The 21,430-nt window shown below is 46.1% G+C and overlaps 1 protein-coding gene across 1 annotated transcript in view; it reads left to right on the top strand.

Moving 5' to 3' along the window:
- NWD1 (NACHT and WD repeat domain containing 1) overlaps nucleotides 1-21,430 on the top strand; it is an 87,388-nt gene that overhangs the window by 52,328 nt on the left and 13,630 nt on the right. The window contains 5 exon segments of the mRNA XM_023229651.2: nucleotides 9,423-9,631; nucleotides 11,809-12,081; nucleotides 13,616-13,706; nucleotides 16,299-16,453; nucleotides 18,448-18,724. Of these exon segments, the coding sequence (XP_023085419.2) occupies nucleotides 9,423-9,631; nucleotides 11,809-12,081; nucleotides 13,616-13,706; nucleotides 16,299-16,453; nucleotides 18,448-18,724 (1,005 nt within the window).

The following is a 21,430-nucleotide window of genomic DNA, read 5'->3' as shown; positions in this document are numbered from 1 at the left end:
CAGATTCACTTCTCTGTATTGAAACCCTGGTCTTTGTTCCTGCATCACTTAGCTATAGCTGCATAACAAACCATCCCAAAACACAGTAATTTCAAACAAGCCATTTATTTTTCTTTTTAAATATGGGATCTCACTGTATTGCCCAGGCTGGGGTGCAGTGGTGTGTTTATAACTCACTGCAACCTCAAACTCCTGGACCCAAGTGATCCTCCTGGCTCAGCCTCCTGAGTAGCTGGGACTACAAGCACATACCACTATACTCAGCTAATTTTTTAATGTTCGTAGAAATGGGGTCTTGCTGTGTTGCCCAGGCTGGTCTGAAACTCTTGGGCTCAAGTGATCCTCCCTCCTTAGCCTACCAAGTAGTTGGGATTCACAGACAAGCTATTTCTTTAGCTCACTTCCTGTGCATTGGCAATGCAGGCTGGGCTCAGATGGGCGGTTTTCTGCTCTCAGCTGGACTTGCTCATGTATCTGCAATCAGTCAGTGGATCATCTAGGAGTTGGCTGAATCTGAATGTTTTCAAATGAGGCAACTCAACTTTGCTCCATGTGGTCTCTCATCATTCAGCATCCTTCAGGTCTCTCATCCCCAGCAAAGGCAGGGTTTCAAGAAAACAAGTAGGCACTCACAGAATCTCTTAAACCTGGACTTGGAATTGGTACCTGGTCACATTTACATTCTCTTGACCAAAGGAATTCACAGTAACAGTCTAGTAGGGAAATAGGCTAAATAGGCTTTCTTCCTTCTTTTCTTTTCTTTTTTTCTTTCTTTTTTCTGACAGGGTCTTGCTCTGTTGCTCAAGCTGGAGTGCAGTGGCACAATCTCATCTCATTGCACCCTCAGCCTCCTGGGTTCAAGCAATCCTCCCACCTCAACCTCTTGAGTAGTTGGGACTACAGACACACACCACCACACCTGGCTAATTTTTGTATTTTTGGTAGAGACAGGATCTCACTATGTTGCTCAGGCTGGTCTCAAGCTCCTGAGCTCAAGCAATCCTCCTGCCTTGACCTCCCAAAGCACTGGGTTTACAGGGGTGCGAGTCACTACACCCGGCCTAGGCTTCATTTTTTGATGGGAGGAGCTGCAAAGTCACATTGGTGTGGATCAGGAAGGGTGTGGATCAGGAAGGGTAAAGAATTGTGGTTCTTTTTGCATTTGTTGACCTCGGATCCTAAGTAAGGTTGTTTATTTCTACATAATCCCTTAACAGATATGACTTATTTCTATAGCCAATTGTTGAGTGTCTGCTGTGTACCAGGCCCTGTTCTAGATGCTGAAGAGAGACAGACCAGGGTCAGAACTAGGATGGAAAACTATTCATTTTTGAGGACTAATCTCAAGGGTCCTCCCTTTGGGAGAGATGATTCCCACAGTAGAGTTCATAACTAGCTCCCTTGTGCTCTCCTGCAGCTTGATGTACATAAGACCACATTGGCTAAGACTACAGTTGGCTGGGCGTGGTGGCTCATCCCAGCACTTCAGGAGGCTGAGGCAGGCAGATCACTTAAGCTCAGAAGTTTGAGACCAGCTTGGACAACATGGCGAACCCACATCTCTACAAAAAAATGCAAAAATTAGCCAGGCATGGTGATGTACACCTGTAGTCCCAGCTACTTGGGAGGTTGGGGCATGAGATTCACTGGAGCTCAGGAAGTTGGGGCTGCAGTGAGCTGTGATTACACCACTGTACTCTAGCCTGGGCAACACAGCCAGACCCCATCTCTAAATAAATAAATAAATAAAAGTAGGACTACATTTATTTGTTGACCTGAGATCTTGAGGGCAAGGGTTATGTTTTATTCAACATACTCTGTGCTTATTTGTTGAATAAATAAGTTAAAATATCCCATGTGTTTAAAAAATACATTTAACAGAATCAAGCCATAGAAAATTAGCTTTAGAAAGAATCTAATCTAGCCCAGGCACGGTGGTTCACACCTGTAATCCCAGCACTTTGGGAGGCTTAGGCGGGCGGGTCATGAGGTCAGGAGATCGAGACCATCCTGGCTAACACGGTGAAATCTTGTCTCTACTAAAAATACAAAAAAATATTAGCTGGGCATGGTGGCGGGCTCCTGTAGTCCCAGCTACTCGGGAGGCTGAAGCAGGAGAATAGCGTGAACTCGGGAGGTGGAGCTAGCAGTGAGCCAAGATTGCACCACTGCATTCCAGCCTGGGTGACAGAGCGAGATCCTGTCTCAGAAAGAAAAAAAAAAAAAAAAAAAGAATCTAATCTAACCCTTTTATCTAATTAGGAAAACAGGTTTGGCATTTTATTTAATTAAGAAAACAGGACTCACATCTATAATCCCAGCACTTTGGAAGATGGGAGGATCACTTGAGGCCCAGAATTCAAGACCAGCCTGTGCAACAGGACCTCATCTTTACAAAAAAAAAAAGTTTTTAAGTTAGCCAGGCATGGTGGTGTGCACCTGAAGTCCCAGCTACGGTGGGAGGCTGAGAGGCTGAGCTAGGAGGATGGCTTGAGTCCAGGAGTTGGAGGCTGCAGTGAGCCATGTTTGCACCACTGTATTCCATCCTGGGTGACAGAGTGAGACCTTGTTTCCAAAAAAACAAACAAACAGAAAAACAGGTGGGGATGGAGAAGGTCTAAAGAGCTGAATCAAATTCCTATTAGTTATGACATATTCAAATTTTTAAAAAACTTAAAGCAGTGCCCTAAAAAGCTCAATTGACAAGATACATAATATTATAACACAATCTTTTGAAAAATCACAAGTATAGTTGGCCCTCCATATCTGTAGGTTTTGCATCTATAGATTCAACCGACTGTGGATTGAAAATATTTGGAAAAGCTGGATGCAGTGGTGTGTGCCTGTAGTCCCAGCTACTTGGGAGGCTGAGGCAGGAGGATGCCTTGAGCCCAGGAGTTTGAGGTCAGCCGGGGCAACAGAGTGAGATCCTGTCGTTTGGTTGTTGTTGGCTGTGTTTTCCTTCCTTCCTTCCTTCCTTCCTTCCTTCCTTCCTTCCTTCCTTCTCTTTCTGTCTGGATCTTACTTTGTCATCCAGCCTGGAGTACAATGATGCAATCATGGTTAACTACAATCTTGACACCCCAGGCTCAACCAATCCTCCCACCTCAGCCTCCTGAAGAGCTAGGACCACAGGTGCATGCCACCATGCCCAGCTAATTTTTAAAACATTTTTTGTAGAGGCTAGGTCTCACCGTGTTTCCCAGGCTGGTCTTGAATTCCTGGCATCAAGCCATCCTCCCACCTAAGCCTCCCGAAGTGCTGGGATTACAGGCATAAGCCGCTGTACCCGTCTCTTAAAAATAAAATTTAAGGCTGAGCATGGTGGCTCACGCCTGTAATCCCAGCACTTTGGGAGGCTGAGGTGGGCGGATCACCTGAGGTCAGGCGTTCAAGACCAGCCTGGCCAACATGGCGAAACCCCATCTCTACTAAAAGTACAAAAATTAGCCAGGCATGGTGGTGCACACCTGTAGTCCTAGCTACCTGGGTGACTGATGCAGGAAGATTGCTTGAACCTGGGAGGTGGAGGTTGCTGTGAGCCGAGATCACGCCACTACACCGCAGCCTTGATGACAGTGAGACTCCATTTCAAAAAGAAAAAAAAAGGCTGGGCACGGTGGCTCACGCCTATAATCCCAGCACTTTGGGAGGCCGAGGCGGGTGGATCATGAGGTCAGGAGATCAAGACCATCCTGGCTAACAAGGTGAAACCCCATCTCTACTAAAAATACAGAAAATTAGCCGGGTGTGGTGGCGGGCACCTGTAGTCCCAGCTACTCAGGAGGCTGAGGCAGGAGAATGGCGTGAGCCTGAGAGGTGGAGCTTGCCGTGAGTCGAGATTGCGCCACTGCACTCCAGCCTGGGCAACAGAGCAAGACTCTGTCTAAAAAAAAAAAGAAAGAAAGAAAGAAAGAAAAATTAAGTATACAGGAGCACATGTAGTCCCAGGCTGAGGCTGAGGCAGGAGGATCGCTTGAGCCTGGGAGATCGAGGCTACAGTGGGCTGTGATTGCATTACTATGCTCCAGCCAGGGTAACACAGCCAGACCCCTATCTCTAAAAATAATAACAATGTTAACAGTAATAATAAAGCATACAGGAGGATATGTATAGGCTATATGCAAATACTGCACTATTTCATATAAGGCACTGGAGCATCTGTGGATTTTGGTATCTGCAGGGGTGAAGGAAGGGCAGGGAAGAGGAAAGATCCTCCCAGGTACAGGAAGCAGCAAGTGCAAAGGTCCTGAGAGGGGAATGAGGTTGGCGGGTCTATAGAACAGCAAGGAAATCATGAGGCTGGAGCTCCAGAGATTGTGTCAAATAAAAAGGAGCAGTCAGCTGGGCGTGGTGGCTCACACCTGTAATCCCAGCACTTTGGGAGGCCGAGGCGGGTGGATCACGTGGTCAAGAGATTGAGATCATCCTGGCCAACATGGTGAAACCCTGTCTCTACCAAAAATACAAAAATTAGCCAGGCATGGCGGCGTGAGCCTGTAGTCCCAGCTACTCGGGAGGCTGAGGCAGGAGAATCACTTAAACCCGGGGGGCAGAGGTTGCAGTGAGCCAAGATTGCACCACTGCACTCCAGCCTGGACGACAGCGCGAGACTCCGTCTCAAAAAAGAAAAGAAAACAAAACAAAACAACAACAACAAAAAGGAGCAGTCACCAGAGGCCACATGGTGTATGACTCCCATGGACATGAAATGTCCAGAACAGACTAATCCACAGAGACAGGAGGCAGACTAGTGGTTGCCAGGGGTCAGGGGAGGGGAGTGGGGAGTGACTGCTGATAGGGACAGGGTCTCCTGGGGGGTTGCGAATGTTCTGGAACTAGATAGAGTGATGGTTACACAACACTGTGAATGTACTAAATACCACTGGATTGTTTGCTTTAGAATTATTAATGTGTTTGCTTTAGAATTATTAATCCCAGCAGTTTGGGAGGCTGAGGCGGGTGGATCACTTGAGGTCAGAAGTTCAAGATCAGCCTGGACAACATGGTGAAACCCTGTCTCTACTAAAAATACAAAATGAGTTGGACGTGGTGGTGCATGTCTGTAGTTCCAGCTACTCAGGAGGCTGAGGCAGGAGAATCGCTTGAACCCCAGAGTGGGAGGTTGCAGTGAGCTGAGATTGCGTCACTGCACTCCAGCCTGGGTGACAGAGTGAGACTCTGTCTCAAAATAAATAAATAAATTAATTAAGTAATTAAATAAAAATTAATGTGATAAAGAAAAAAGAGGATGACTGTTTTTTGAGATTATGAAAGTGTTCTGAACTTAGTCTGGGGCGATGGTTACACGGCTCTGTGAACACACTAAAAACCACTGAATTGTATAATTCTAGATTGAATGGGCAAATTTTGTGGTTGTAAATTATCTATCCATAAAGATGTTAAGGATATTTTATCATTTCAATCGAACTATGTACCATGTTTATAAATATATATATATACTTACATATACACATATATTTATCTATTTTTGTGTATGTAGTATATGCATATATTTATGCTTTATCTATATAAAACATAGTATATATGAGTGTATAAAACATAAATATATACATACATAAAAGTATGGATATATACATATATACACAAAAATATATACTTAAATATATAAATATATACTATATATATATTTTTTCAGTTTTGCCATAAACATTCTTTTGTGTCCACTGACTCTTTTTTTAAAATTTTTTTTTTTGAAATAGAGCCTCACTCTTTGTCCAACCTGGAGTGCAATGGCATAATCTCGGCTCCCTCAACCTCCGCCTCCTAGGTTCAAGCAATCTTCCTGCCTCAGCCTCCCAAGTAGCTGAGATTACAGGCGCTTGCCACTACGCTTGGCTAATTTTTGTATTTTGAGTACAGACAAGGTTTTGCTGTGTTGGCCAGGCTAGTCTCGAACCCCTGACCTCAACTGACTCACCCACCTTGGCCTTCCAAAGTGTTGGGATTACAGGCGTGAGCCACTGCGCCAGCCTATTTTTATTTTTACTTTTTTAAAAAAATTTTTCGAGATGGAGTTTTGCTCTTGTCGTCCAGGTTGGAGTGCAGTGGCACGATCTCAGCTCACCGCAACCTCCACCTCCCAGGTTCAAGTGATTCTCCTGCCTCAGCCTCCCGAATAGCTGGGATTACAGGTGCCTGCCACCAAGCCCAGCTAATTTTTGTATTTTTAGTAGAGACAGGGTCTCACCACGTTGGCCAGGCTGGTCTTGAACTCCTGACCTTGGGTGATCCACCTGCCTTGGCCTCCCAAAATGCTGGGATTACAGGTGTAAGCCACCATGCCCGGCTCTATTTTTACGTCTTTTTTTTTTTAGAGAGAGGGTCTCGCTATGTTGCCCAGCTGGTCTCGGACTCTTGGGCTCAAGTGACCCTCCCACTTCAGCCTCCCAAAGTGCTGGGATTACAGGTGTGAGCCTCTGGCCCAGTCAGATCCTTGTTTTCATTTTATTGTATTTTATTTCATTTATAATTTCCACCATTAATTTCAGGGGTTACATGTGCATGTCTGCTACATGGGTATATTGAGTGATGCTGAGGGTTGGGGTACGAATGACCCCATCATCCAGGTAGTGAGCATGGTATCCAAAAGGAATTTTTGTTTTATTTTATTTTATTTTATTTTATTTAAGACGGAGTCTCGCTCTGTCACCCAGGCTGGAGTGCAGTGGCCGGATCTCAGCTCACTGCAAGCTCCACCTCCCAGGTTTACGCCATTCTCCTGCCTCAGCCTCCCAAGTAGCTGGGACTACAGGCGCCTGCCACCATGCCCAGCTAGTTTTTTGTATTTTTTTTAGTAGAGATGGGGTTTCACCGTGTTAGCCAGGATGGTCTTGATCTCCTGACCTCGTGATCCACCCGTCTCGGCCTCCCAAAGTGCTGGGATTACAGGCTTGAGCCACCGCGCCCGGCCCCCAAGAGGAATTTTTTTAGCCCTTGACCCCCTTCCTCCTTCCCCACTCCAGTAGTCCCCAGTGTCTGTTGTTCCCATCTTTATGTTGGGGACTCTTATTTTTTTTTTTTGAGACAGAGTCTCACTCTGTTACCCAGGCTGGAGTGTAGTGGTGCAGTCTTGGCTCACTGCAACCTCTGCCTCCCAGGTTCAAGCAAGTCTCCTGCCTCAGCCTCCCAAGTAGCTGGGATTACAGGCACCCACCACCACACCCAGCTAATTTTTGTATTTTTAGTAGAGACGGGGTTTTGCCATGTTGGCCAGGCTGGTCTCGACTCGAACTCAAGCAATCTGCCCACCTGAGCCTCCCAGTGTGCCGGGATTACAGGCATGAGCCACCCTGCCCAGCCTGGGACCACTTTTATAAGGACACTAATCCCATTCCCCAGGGCTCCACCCTCATGCCCTAATCACAGCCTGATGAACTGTTTTATTAAGCACAATCTCCATTTGTCTGTTACATGTTGTAAGTATCTCCTCCACATCTCTCATGATGTACCTTTCAACTACAGTTTATCCTCCTGAAGTTTTACATTTCTACATAATCCAGTTGGTGAATTTTTCCCCTTTATGCCTTCCAAATTGTATGTTTTCCTTAGGAAATAGCTCTCTAAGATTATTTTATTTATTTATTTATTTATTTATTTATTTATTTATTTATTTTGAGACAAGGTCTTGCTGTGTTGCTGAGGCTGGAGTGCAGTGGAGTGATCATAGCTCACTCCAGCCTCAACCTCCTGGGCTCAAATGATCCTCCCACCTCAGCCTCCCGAGTAACTGGGACCACAGGTGCATCCCACCACACCTGGCTTATTATTATTTTTACAAGATTATAAAAATGATAAGAGAAATCCTATAATTTTCCTAGAAGTTTCCCCCTTTTTACATGGTTATTAATTTTAGACACTGTAGATGCTAAATCTTTGTAAAACTCAATTATCTGTTTAGTACAAATTCAACATCTGGGGCAATTCATTGACTCAACCAGTTTTGGCCCTCTGAATTTTGCTCTGCCACATTTCATTATTTTCCATTTGGACAAGTTCTATCAATTTAACTAATAGAGAGAGGCTCTCAAAAAAAAAAAAAAAAAAGAGGTGAGCAGATCACCTGAGGTCAGGAGTTCGAGACCAGCCTGGCCAACATGGTGAAAACCCATCTCTACAAAAAATACAAAAATTAGCCAGGCGCGGTGGCACGTGCCTGTAATCCCAGCTACTCAGGAGGCTGAGGCATGAGAATTGCTTAAACCCACGAGACGGAGGTTGTGGTGAGCTGAGATCGTGCCACTGAACTCCAGCTCGGGGGACAGAGTGAGGCTCCATTTCAAAAATCATCATCATCATCATCATCATCATCATCATCATCATCATCATCATAGGCCAGGCACGGTGGCTCATGCCTGTAATCCCAGCACTTTGGGATGCCAAGATGGGTAGATCACCTGAGGTCAGGAGTTCGAGACCAGCCCGGCCAACATGATGAAACCCCGTCTCTACTAAAAATACAAAAAAATTGCCAAGTGTGGTGGTGGGCACCTGTAATCCCAGCACTCGAGAGGCTGAAGCAGGAGAATTGCTTGAAACCAGGAAATAGAGGCTGCAGTGAGCCAAGGTCATGCCACTGCACTCCAGCCTGGGCAATACGGGCAAAACTTCGTGTCAAAATAATAATAAATAATAATAAAAGGCTAGGCATGGTGGCTCATGCCTGTAATCCCGGCACTTGGGAGGCTCAGGTGCATGGATCACTTGAGGCCAGGAGTTCAAGGCCAGTCTGGCCAACATGGTGAAACCCGTCTCCACTAAAAATACAAAAAATTAGCCAGGCATGGTGGCGGGCATCTGTAATCCCAGCTACTCAGGAGGCTGAGGCACAAGAATTTCTCGAACCCGGGAGGCAGAGGTTGTAGTGAGCCAAGATTGAGCCACTGCACTCCAGCCTGGGTGACAGAGAGAGATTCTGTCTTCAAAAAAACAAAACAACAACAGCAACAAAAACAAACAAACAAAAAAACCCCAAAAAAAAAACAAAAAACAAAAAAAAGAGGAGAATTACATAATTGTTTTGCAATAATTATCCTTGGTTACGAAGATCAATAATAAGGGTGCGGCTGGAGAGGCAGTTGCTGGGGAGATAGCCTTGCAGATGTATTTTTTTCTGTAAGGTTGCAATAGCCTTTGTGCAAGATTGTGATTTTTGTAGTCTTTTCTGTTATCAGGCATACAAGTGTGAGAACCCTCTCTTCATACCTTCCTTCATAGCTTCTGTTTGTCAGGGTTTTCTTAATATTAGTGATTCCATTTTTATTCTGATAACTTTCACAATTCATTTCCATCCATCTTTTCTTTGGTAAACCAGGGTATTTCCCAGCTGACAAGCATTTTGATAGCTGCAAGGTCAAAATGTTCCCAGCTAATATACTCTCCCCCACCCTCGCCTGCCACAGGAGAGGTGAGGTGCGTGAAAGTATTTGCCAAAGGGACCCTTGCCATCTCTGCTTCGAAGGATTACACGCTACGCTTGTGGAACTTACTCACTGGCCAAGAGAAATTTACCATTTGGGATGGAGGCTCAAAAACTCCCACCGAACCTCAGATCTGGAGCCTTCATGTGGATGAGGCACACAAAGTTGTGTATTCGGCATCTGCCTCAAAGGTAACAAACACCTGTCCTATTTGTAAAGGAAAGCTGAGACCAGGGCATTCAAAGACAGAATAGGCCATTTCTATAAGGAGGGGTTCCCTGATACAGTGGTGGAGTGTGGGTGTAAACAGTATACACAACCACTTGAGAGGGTGCCATAAGAGGTTTCAGATGTCATAGTTGGATTAGATAATCCTGATAATTCTTTCTGACCCCAAGATTTGAAACCTTTCATCTTTTTTGAATATCAGCATTTTAGGGCTATATATTTCCCTCACAGTACTGCTTTACCTACATCCTATACATTTTGATGTGTGTTTTCATTTACATTCAGTGTAAAATACTTTCAGATTTCACTTTTGATTTCTTCTTTGATCCATGGGCTATTTAAAAGTGTGCTATTAGTTTCCAGATAGTTGAGGGATTTCCAGATAGGGTCCTGTTCTTTATTTTTTTCTAATTAAATTTCATTTGTATGACATAAAGCCTTTCAAATTCATTGAGACTTGTTTTATAGTCTCTGTCTCTCTTCTTTCCTTCTTTCTTTCTTTATCTCTCTCTCTCTCTTTTTTTTTTTTTTTTTTTTTTTTGAGATGGAGTCCTGCTCTGTCACCCAAGCTGGAGTGCAGTGGCACAGTATCAGCTCACTGCAACCTCCACCTCCCAGGTTCACGTGATTCTCCTGCCTCAGCCCCCTGAATAGCTGGGACTACAGATGTGCGCCACCATACCCAGCTAATTTTTGTATTTTTAGTAGAGACAGGGTTTCGCCATGTTGGGCAGGCTGGTCTCAAACTCCTGACCTCAGCTGATCCACCCATCTTGGCCTCCCAAAGTGCTGGGATTACAGGCCTGAGCCGTCATGCCCAGCCTGTTTTATAGTCTCTCTAAATGTTCCGTGGGCTTCTGAAAACAATGTCTATTCCACTGTGTTATTCCATTATATCAATCATAACCCTATGATTTCATAGTTTTATAAATGGAGACACACAATAGCATCGTGGGTAATAGCTTAGTAATTGATGCCAGGAAGAAAAAGGTCTTTATTTAACTCCCAGTTAAGCTTCTTGGGAACTGAGTGACTTTGGTCATGTCATTCACCATTCTGAGTCTCATTGCTTCCCCTTCCTCATAAGATCATGAGATATATCCTGGCATAGTGCTTAGCACACTGTAAGCACCAAATAATTGATATCTATCTATTATTATGTTACATGAGTAATTGGTGGTTGTTGACAGTAATATGGGTGCATATAAATCATGCTGCCCAAAATAGGAGTCACCAACCAGATGTACCTATTAAATATTTGAAATTCAGGCGTTAGGGGGCAAGGGGAGGGACAGCATTAGGACAAATGCCTAAGGCATGCAGGGCTTAAAACCTACATGACGGGTTGATAGCTGCAGCAAACCACAGTGGCACATGTATACTTATGTAACAAACCTGCATGTTCTGCACATGTATCCCAGAACTGAAAGTAACATTAAATGATTAATTAACTAATTAATTAAAACACTTGAAATGTGACTGTCCCAACATACTGAAATTCAAAGACCTAGTATAGTAAAAATAATATAAACTATCTCAATAATAACTTTTGTATTGCTTATAGGTTGAAGTGATACCACTTGGACATATTGAGTTAAATAAAATATAACACTAAAATTGATTTCACTTGTTTCTTTGTACCTTTTGTAAGGTAGCTAATGAATTTAAAATCACATGTGAGGCCTCACCCACCTCTCCTTTATTTCTCTGAATTGGGAGTGTTAAAAATAAAATGCACAGGCTGGGTGCGGTGGATTACGCTCATAATCCCAGCACTTTGAGAGGCCAAACAGGAAGGATAGCTTGAGCCCAGGAGCTTAGGAGCAGCCTAGGCAACATATTCAGACCCTGTCTCTACAAAAACAAATTTAAAAATAGCCAGGCATGGTGGTGTGTGTCTGTGGTCCCAGCTACTTGGGAGGCTGAGGTAGGAGGATTGCTTGAGCCCAGGAGGTCGATGCTGTAGTGAGTCATGATTGCACCACTGCATTCCAGCCTGGGTGAAAAAGAGAGGATCTGTCTCCAAAAAAAAAAGAAAATGTATAAAGTATACAAGAGAACGCATCTTGCGTTTGACTCTGGGAAACTTACAGCCTAGGTCTCCTGCCAAGATGCTGCTTCCTCTGTATGATTCTATTAGATCAATGCTTGGAATCTGGAAACTGCAGAGCCGGTTTTCCGTATCCTGGGAGATGCCTCTGATCCTTGGATGTGCATGGCCATGCTGGCCTCCCAGGCCACGCTGCTGACAGTGTCCAGGGATGGTGTGGTCAGTCTGTGGAGCTCAGCCACAGGAAAACTTCAGGGGCAGCAACATATGTCCAGCATCAAAGAAGAAACACCTACCTGTGCTGTCTCAGTCCAGAAGCAAGGAAAGCTTGTTACCGGATTTAGCAATGGCTCCATCTCTTTGGTAAGCACCTTTACTGTCTTTGATGAGAACGTTAACTCAGCTTGAAATGCTCAGACATGCTAGAAGTTGGGAAAAATAATCTTGCCTTGTATCTTTGTTTTGTTTTATTTTTGAGATGAAGTTTAGTGCAGTGGCACAATCTCTGCTCACTGCAATCTCCGCCTGCCGGGTTCAAGCGATTCTCCTGCCTCAGCCACCTGAGTAGCTGGGATTACAGACACCTGCCACCATGCCCAGCTAATTTTTTGGTATTTTTAGTAGAGATGGGGTTTCACCATGTTGGTCAGGCTGGTTTTGAACTCCTGACCTCAACTGATCCACCCACCTCGGCCTCCTAAAGTGCGGGGGTTACAGGAGTGAGCCACTGTGCCTGACCATTTATTTATTTATTTATTTAATTTTTTGAGATGGAGTCTCGCTCTGTCGCCCAGGCTGGACTGCAGTGGTGCACGACTCCATGCCTGGCCAATTATTAGTGTTGTTTTTTGTGGAGATGGGGGTTTCACTATGTTGCCCAGGCTGGTCTCGAACTTATGGGCTCAAGCAATCCAGCCATCACCTTACTTTAGCCTTCCAAAGTGCTGGGATTACAGGTGTGAGCCACTGTGCCTGGCCAGAATTTGTTTTTTACCGTTCTTTTTTAAACTCTTTTTGTTTGTTTGTTTTTGTTTGAGACAGAGTCTCACTTTGTTGCCCAGGCTGGAATGCAGCAGTGGGATCGCGGCTCACTGAAACCTCCACCTCCTGGGTTCAAGCAATTCTCCTGCCTTAGCCTCCCCAGTAGCTGGGACTACAGGCATGCGCCACCGTGTCTGGCTAATTTTTGTATTTTTAGTAGAGACGGGGTTTCACCATGTTGGCCAGGCTGGTCTTGAACTCCTGACCTCAAGTGATCCACTTGCCTTGGCCTCCCAAAGTGCTGGGATTACAGGCGTGAGCCACCACACCTGGCCAACTTTTATTTTTTCAATTAAAAAAAATTTTAAGAGACAGAGTCTCAGTCTGTCACCTAGGCTGCAATGCGGTGGCACAGTCATAGCTCACTGCAGCCTCCAACTCCTAGGGGCAAGAGTGACCCTCCTGCTTTAGCCTCCTGAGTAGCTGGGACCACAGGAGTGTACCACCATGCCTAGCTAAAAATTTTATTAAGAGATGGGGTTAGCCGGGCGTGGTGGCTCGTGCCTGTAATCCCAGCACTTTGGGAGGCCAAGGCAGGCGGATCACCTGAGGTCAGGAGTTCAAGACCAGACTAACCAATATGGTGAAACTCCGTCTCTCCTAAAAATACAAAAATTAGCCAGGCGTGGTGGTGCATGCCTGTAATCCCAGCTACTTGGGAGGCTGAAGCAGGAGAATTGCTTGAACCCGGGAGGCAGAGGTTGTAGTGAGCGGAGATTGCGCCACTGCACTCCAGCCGGGGAGACAGAGCAAGACTCCATCTCAAAAAAAAAGAAAAAAGAAAAAAAGAAAAAATTCCAAACTTGTAAGCCTTAACCCATGGAAGTGCCTGACAGGCATCCTTGGTTCTGCACAGGTTTCCTCCAAAGAGGACAGATTGCTGGAGAAGCTTCCAGATGCTGTGAGGTTCCTGGTGGTCTCTGAAGATGAGTCCCTCCTCGCCGCAGGTAGCATTTAGCTCTCATTTGGAGTAGTGAGGAAGCTAATCGGGATCAGGTTGGAGAAGGGGGTGGATCTTGGGAACAGAGCAAGGTCCTAGGGCCAGAGGTTAGCAAACTTTTTCTGCCAAATGGCCTCGTAGTAAACATTTTTTGCAGACTAGATGAGACAGTCTCAGTTGCAAAGACTCAACTCTGCAGTTATGGCACAAAAACTAGACTAGACACCATTTCTGTGTTTTCTTTCTTTCTTTCTTTCTTTCTTTCTTTCTTTCTCTCTCTCTCTCTCTCTCTCTCTCTTTCTTTCTTTCTTTCTTTCTTTCTTTCTTTCTTTCTTTCTCTCTTTCTTTCTTTCTTTTTGCGATAGGGTCTTGCTGTGTCACCCAGGCTGGAGTGGAGTGACTCCATCATAACTCATTGCAGGCTTGAATTTCTGGGCTTAAATGATCCTCTCACCTCAGCTTCCTGAATAGCTGGGATTACAGGCACGCACCACCATACCCAGCTAATTTTTGTATTTTTAGTAGAGACGGAGTTTCACTATGTCGGCCAGGCTGCCTTGGCCTCCCAAAGTGCTGGAATTACAAATATGAGCCACCACACCCGGCCTAATTTGCTCTTTTATTGCCACTACCTGCAACCCAATGGATGGTGGCGTGTTAGCAGCTCAGTCAGCCCCTTTCCCCTTTCTGGCCTACTCTGGGACTGGCTTGGCCCCACCACTGTTTCTATTGCATGGGGCAGCTGCCCTCTGCCAACAGGGACAGAGGGCCACAGTGTTACAGCCTTCCTGGGTACCCGCATCCAGTGAGTCCTAAGCTCTTGTCCCATATCCAAGAAGAATGAAGTCATGCTGACAATTGAAAAATGATAAGAACAGAGAATTTTATTGAGCAATGAAACAGCTCTCAGGGGAGAGGGGATGTGAAGGTCAGGTCATCTCTCTCAGTGTGTCTGAGTCTGGGAGTTTTTATAGGCACAGGATGAGGGAGGGGCAGGCAGTAGGTAGTACTGGAAAAGGTAACATTCAATTGGTTAAAAAGCATTCTTCAGCCAGGTGCAGTGGCTCATGTCTGTAATTCCAGCACTTTGGGAGGTCAAGGTGGGCCATCACCTGAGATAAGAAGTTCAGACCAGTTGGACCAACATGGTGAAACCCTGTCTCTACTAAAAACACAAAAATTAGCTGGGCACAGTGGCAGGCACCTGTAATCCCAGCTACTCAGGAGGATGAAACATGAGAATTGCTTAAACTCAGGAGGTGCAGATTGCAGTGAGCCAAGATCACACCACTGCCAAAAAAGTCTTATTCAGAAAGAATCAATCAGGAAAGTGTGGGCAAAAAGGCACAGGAGTTCTCACTCTGGGTTGTGGATTTCATTTGGAAGCAGCAGCCCAGGCTGTTTTTGGTTCAAAGGTACAGTTTCACCAGGGACCCATTCCTATCTGGCTAGGCATTTGCCTGCCTCCTGCCACTATCCCTTCCTTTCTCCCTTCTTACTTTCTTTCCTCTTCTTCCTTCCTTCTTTCCCTTCTCATTTCTCTCCTTCCTCCCTTCCTCTTTACTTTTTTTCTTCCTCTCTATCTCCTTGACTCTCCTCTCTCCTTCCTCCCTTCCTTCTGTCATAGTTATCAAAGGCCTGCTGTGTGCCCAGCTTTGTGCTAGTTTCTGAGATACCATGATGAGCCAAAGAGGCAGTCCTTGCTCTCCAAGAACTTACAGTTTCATTATAATAACGTTACAAGTTTCCTTAAGATGAGTGATTAGTGGCTGGATATGGTGGCTCACGCCTGCAATCCCAGCACTTTGGGAGTCCAAGGTGGGCGTATAACTCGAGGTCAGGAGTTTGAGACCAGCTTGGCCAACATGGTGAAACCCAGTATCTACTAAAAAATACAAAATTTAGCCAGGAGTGGTGGTGAGCACCTATAATCCCAGCTACTCAGGAAGCTGAAGTGGGAGAATTGCTTGAACCCAGGAGGCAGAGGTTGCAGTTAGCCAAGATCATGCCATTGCACTCCAGCCTCAGTGACAGAGCAAGATTCCATCCCAAAAAAAAAAAAAAAAAGATGAGTGATTACAGAAGTCAGCATCCCCCTGCCCCCAACCTGCTGTGGGCTATGTGCAGATGAGGACAGGACTGAATCCATCTTCCCCATCCTGGATCCCTTCTCCTGGCACCTAGCAGGGCCTCCAAAACATGCTTTTTTTTTTTTTTAAACAGAGTCTAGCTTTGTTGCCCAGGCTGGAGTGCAGTGGTACAATCTCAGCTCACTGCAGCCTCTGCCTCCTGGGCTCAAGCAATTCTCCTGCCTCAGCCTCCTGAGTAGCTGGGATTACAGGCATGTGCCACCACACCTGGCTAATTTTTGTATTTTAGGTAGAGAATAAAATACATGAAACATTGGGGTTCACCATGTTGGCCAGGCTGATCTCAAATTCCTGACCTCAAGTGATCTACCCCCTTTGGCGTCCCAAAGTGCTGGGATTACAGGCATGAACCACTACACCCAGCCTCCAAAATGTCTCTGTTGATGGAAGGAATGACCCTCGACCCCCTCCAGGCATGAGAGGTGTAACCCCAGTTCCTGCCGTTTCAGGCTTCGGAAGATCAGTGCGGATATTCTTGGCGGACCCGAGAGGCTTTCGCCAGTTCATGGCCACGGATCTGGAACACGAAGACATGGTGGAGACAGCTGTTTTCGGTCCTGAGAACAACCTGATCGTCACAGGGTCCCTGGATGCGCTCATTCAGGTGAGGGGAGATCATCCTTACCTCTGCCTCAGGAATAGACAATGTGATCCTTTGGGGATTTTTGGCTGCAACATACAGACACCCACAAAAACGAGTGCAGGCAAAATAGGTGAGTTCACTGGGAGGATATGGTGGTGTATCCTCCGCCCCAGTGACAAACCTGGTTGGGAATTACCGAAGTGTTTAACAAAGGAGGTAGCATTCCCAAAATGATCCTCAAACCTTGGGGGCAGATTTAGGCCTTCAAAGTGGAACAGGGTTGTAGGGGAGGAAAATTCTCAATTTAAGTTCAAAGTTGTCCAAGCTGGTGAGAAAAGTAGATGGTGAAATTTTTAGTCTCAGGCCCCTTGAAGTTCTCTCTTTTTTTTCCCCTCCTTCTTATGAGCTATTTTTTCCAGTTTTAAATAAATTGACAGACTGTGCACAGTAGCTCACACCTGTCATTCCAGTACTTTGGAAGGCCAAGGCAGGTGGATCACTTGGGCCCAGGAGTTCAAGACCAGCCTGGGCAACATAGCGAGACCCAGTCTCTACAAAAAACCACAAAAATTAGCTGGGCATGGTGGCACGTGCCTGTAGTCCTAGCTACTCAGGTGGCTGAAGTGGGAGGATCACATGAGCCCGGGAAGAGGCTGCAGTGAGCTGTGATTATGCCACTGCACTTCAGCCTGGGTGACAAAACGAGAACCTATCTCCAAAAAAATAAGAATAATTTTCTTTTTATTTTTTGAGATCAAGTCTCGCTCAGTCACCCAGGCTGGAGGGCAGTATGGTGTGATCTCAGCTCACTGCAACCTCTACCTCCTGGGTTCAAGCAATTCTCTTGCCTCAGTCTTGCGGTTTGCTGGGATTACAGGCACCCACCACCATGCCTGGTTAATTTTTGTATTTTTAGTAGTTAATTTTGTATTTTCACCACGCTGGCTAGGCTGGTCTCGAACTCCTGACCTCAGGTGATCAACCGCCTTGGCCTCCCAAAGTGCTGGGATTACAGGCATGAACCACCATGCCTGGCTAGAATAAAACAACAACAATAATAATAAATAAAAAACATTAAAAGTTTTGAGCTTCCAGACCCTCTAAAAAAGATTTACAGGGCACCCTCTAAAAAAGGTTTACAGGACACCCTCCAGGGGTTCCCTGGAACACACTTTGAGAACTGCTCTGGAAGCTGCTGGGTTCAAGTGTGAGGAAGGTAAAGGAATGGGAAGATGTGAAGGCCCTTGAACTACAGCCTGAAAATTCACCTTAGGTGTACTACTGAAGTGTACTACTTATTTTCTTATTTATTTATTTATTTTTATTTTTATTTTTATTTTGACGGAGTCTCACTCTGTCACCAGGCTGAAGTGCAGTGGTGCAATGTCAGCTCACTGCAATCTCTGCCTCCTGGGTTCAAGCGAGTCTCCTACCTCAGCCTCCCAAGTAGCTGGGATTACAGGCGTGCACCACCACACTTGGCTGATTTTGTATTTTTAGTACAGATGGGGTTTCACCATGTTGGCCAGGATGGTCTCGATCTCCTGACCTTGTGATCTGCCCACCTCAGCCTCCCAAAGTGCTGGGATTACAGGCGATTACAGCCACCGCGCCCAGTCTATTTATTTGTTTTTATTGTTATTTATTTATTTTGAGACAGAGTTTTGCTCTTGTTGCCCAGGCTGGAGTGCAATGGCACGATCTTGGCTCATCGCAACCTCCACCTCCCAGGTTCAAGCGATTCTCCTGCCTCAGCCTCCTGAGTAGCTGGGATTACAGGCTTGTACCACCACGCCCAGCTAATTTTTTGTTTTTTTAGTAGAAACGGGGTTTCTCCATGTTGGTCAGGCTGGTCTTGAACTCCTGACCTCAGGTGATCCACCTGCCTCAGCCTCCCAAAATGTTGGGATTACAGGCGTGAGCCACCGCGCCCGGCCCAATGGGCTGAAGCGCGTTTCTGAACTATAGTTGTCCACCGAAGGTGTCAGATCTGCCCTCCTGTTCTGCTTCCTCAGGTATGGAGTCTGTCAGAACAGGGGACCCTGCTGGACATCCTGGAAGGCGTCGGGGCCCCCGTAAACCTGCTGGCCCGCGGTGGGGCTTTGATGGCGTCTGCTTCCCTGCAGTCCTCATCTTTCAAAGTCTGGGATCTCAGCAACGCTCATCGGTCCCGGGTCCCTGTGCCATTTCTGGACCGCACTGGCCTCACTGCAGTGTCCCACAATGGAAGCTACATCTACTTCCCCAAAATTGGGGACAAAAACAAAGTCACTATTTGGGACTTGGCAGAAGGTTGGTAAGGTATAAGTATGGTCATTTTTGTGGGTAAGGCTTGGAGCCATCTGTCTTAGTTTAGGCTGCTGTAACAAATCATCCCCACAGGCTGGGCCCTGTGCCTCATGCTTGTAATCCCAGGGCTTTTGGAAGCCTAGGCCGGTGGATCACTTGAGGTCAGGAGTTTGAGACCAGCCTGGCCAACATGGCGGAACCCTGTCTCTACTAAAAACACAAAAATTAGCCGGGCATGGTGGCACATGCCTGTATTCCCAGCTACTTGCAAGGCTGAGGCAGGAGAATTGTTTGAACCTGAGAGGCAAAGGCTGCAGTGAGCCGAAATCGCGCCACTGCACTCCAGCCTGGGCAACAGAGCAAGACTCTGTCTCAAAAAACTAAAATAAAATAAATTATCCCCATAGACTGGGCGGCATAAGCAAGAAACATTATTCCTCAACATTGTGGAGACTGGGAAGTTCCAGATCAAAGTGCGAGCAGATCTGGTGTCTGGTGAGGACCTGTTTCCTGATTCACAGATGGCCATCTTCTTGATGTGTCCCCAGAGACAGAGAGAAATCTCGTGTCTCTTCTTATAAGGGTACTAATCCTATCACGAATGCCCCACATTCATGATCTAATCACTTCCCTGTCACTCTGCTACAGTTTGGAGGTTTGGCCCTACAAACCTGATATTGACATTTAATATCCGGCTGGGCATGGTGGCTTAAACCTATAATCACAGCACTTTGGGAGGCAGAGGCAGAAGGATTGCTTGAGCTCAGGGTTCAAGACCAGCCTGGGCAACATGAGAGGACACCATTTCTACTAAAAATTTAAAAATTAGCTGGATGTGGCCAGCTAATCATAGTGTTTCACGTCTCTAATCCCGGCACTTTGGGAGGCCAAGGCAGGTGGATCACATGAGGTCGGGCCGAGTTTGAGACCAGCCTGACCAACGTGGAGAAAACCCATCTCCACTAAAAAAATATAAAATTAGCCGGGTGTGGCGGCGCATGCCTGTAATCCCAGCTACTCGGGAGGCTGAGGCAGAAGAATAGCTTGAATCTGGGAGGTGGAGGTTGCGGTGAGCCAAGATCATGCCTTTGCACTCCAGCCTGGGCAACAAGAGTAAAACTCTGTCTCAAAAAAAAAAAAAAAACTTAGCTAGATGTGGTGGATGGCGTGTGCTTGTTGTTCTAGCTATTTGGGGGGCTGAGGTGGGAGGACAGCTTGAGCCTGGAAAGTTGAGGTTACAGTGAGCCATGATCACACTACTGCACTCCAACCTGGGTGACAGAGTGAGATCCTGTCTCTTAAAAAAAAAAGCTAGGCGCAGTGACTCACACCTGTGATCCCAGCACTTTGGGTTGGCTGAGGTGGGCGGATCACTTGAGCTCAGGAGTTTGAGACCAGACGTCTCTACATAAAAGACAAAAATTAGCTGGGTGTAGTGGCACACGTCTGTAGTCCAAGCTACTTGGGAGGCTGTGGTGGTAGGATCATTTGAGCCCAGGAGGCAGAAGTTGCAGTGAACTGAGATAGTGCCACTGCACTCCAGCCTGGACGACAGAACAAGACCCTGTTTCGAAACAAAACAACAATAAAAAAAGAAATTTAATCCCCAGTGTTGGAGGGAGGCCTCATGGGAGGTGTTTGAGTCATAAGGACACATCCCTCGTGAATAGATTAATGCCCTCTCCTGGTGAGGCAGTGGTGGTGGTGAGTAAGTTCCTACTCTGTTAGTTCTCATGAGGTTGTTAAAAAGAACCTGACCCCAGCTACTCAGGAGGCAGAAACAGGAAGATTGCTTGAGGCCAGGAGTTCGAGACCAGCTGGGGCAACATGAACCCTGTCGCAATAAAAATAAAAATAATGGCCGGACATGGTGGCTCACGCCTGTAGTCCCAGCACTTTGGGAGGCCGAGGTGGGTGGATCACAAGGTCAGGAGTTCAAGACTAGGCTGGCCAACATGGTGAAGCCCCATCTCTACTAAAAATACAAAAATTAACCGGGTGTAGTGGCAGGCACCTGTAATCCCAGCTACTCGGGAGGCTGAGGCAGGATAATCACTTGAACCCGGCAGGCAGAGGTTGCAGTGAGCGCCATGGCACTCCAACCTGGGCGACAGAGCAAGACTCTGTCTCAAAAATAAATAAATAAACAAAAATAAAAATAATAAGCTGGGCATGGTGATATTCACTTGTAGTCTCAGCTGCTAGAGAGACAGAGGCAGGAGGATCGCTTGAGCCCAGGAATTTGAGGCTGTAGTGAACTGTGATTGCACCGCTGCACTCCAGCCTAGATGACAGAGCAAGACCCTATCTCAATTAAAAAAAAAGAAAAGAAAAGAAAAGAAAAAGGAAGCTGGCACTTCCCTCTCTCTTGCTTTCTCTGGCCATATGACCTCTGCACACCCCAGCCCCCCTTCACCTTTCGTATTAAGAAGCAGCAGCCTGGGGCCCTCACCAGAAGCAAAGTCTGGCACCATGCTTCCTGTACAGCCTGCAGAACAATGAGCCACATAAACCTTATTCATAATTATGCATTACTGTATTAGTCTGTTCTTACACTGCTAACAAAGACATACCTGAGCCGGGCATGGTGGCTCACGCCTGTAATCCTAGCACTTTGGGAGGCTGAGGTAGGCGGGTCATTTGAGTTCAGGAGTTCGAGACCAGCCTGGCCAACATAGTGAAACCCTGTCTCTACTAAAATTCCAAAAA

Source organism: Piliocolobus tephrosceles, chromosome 21, assembly GCF_002776525.5.
Source record: "Piliocolobus tephrosceles isolate RC106 chromosome 21, ASM277652v3, whole genome shotgun sequence".
Taxonomy (NCBI): domain Eukaryota; kingdom Metazoa; phylum Chordata; class Mammalia; order Primates; family Cercopithecidae; genus Piliocolobus; species Piliocolobus tephrosceles.
Note: the sequence above shows the minus strand (reverse complement) of the source record. Positions and strands in the feature narration are given on the sequence as shown.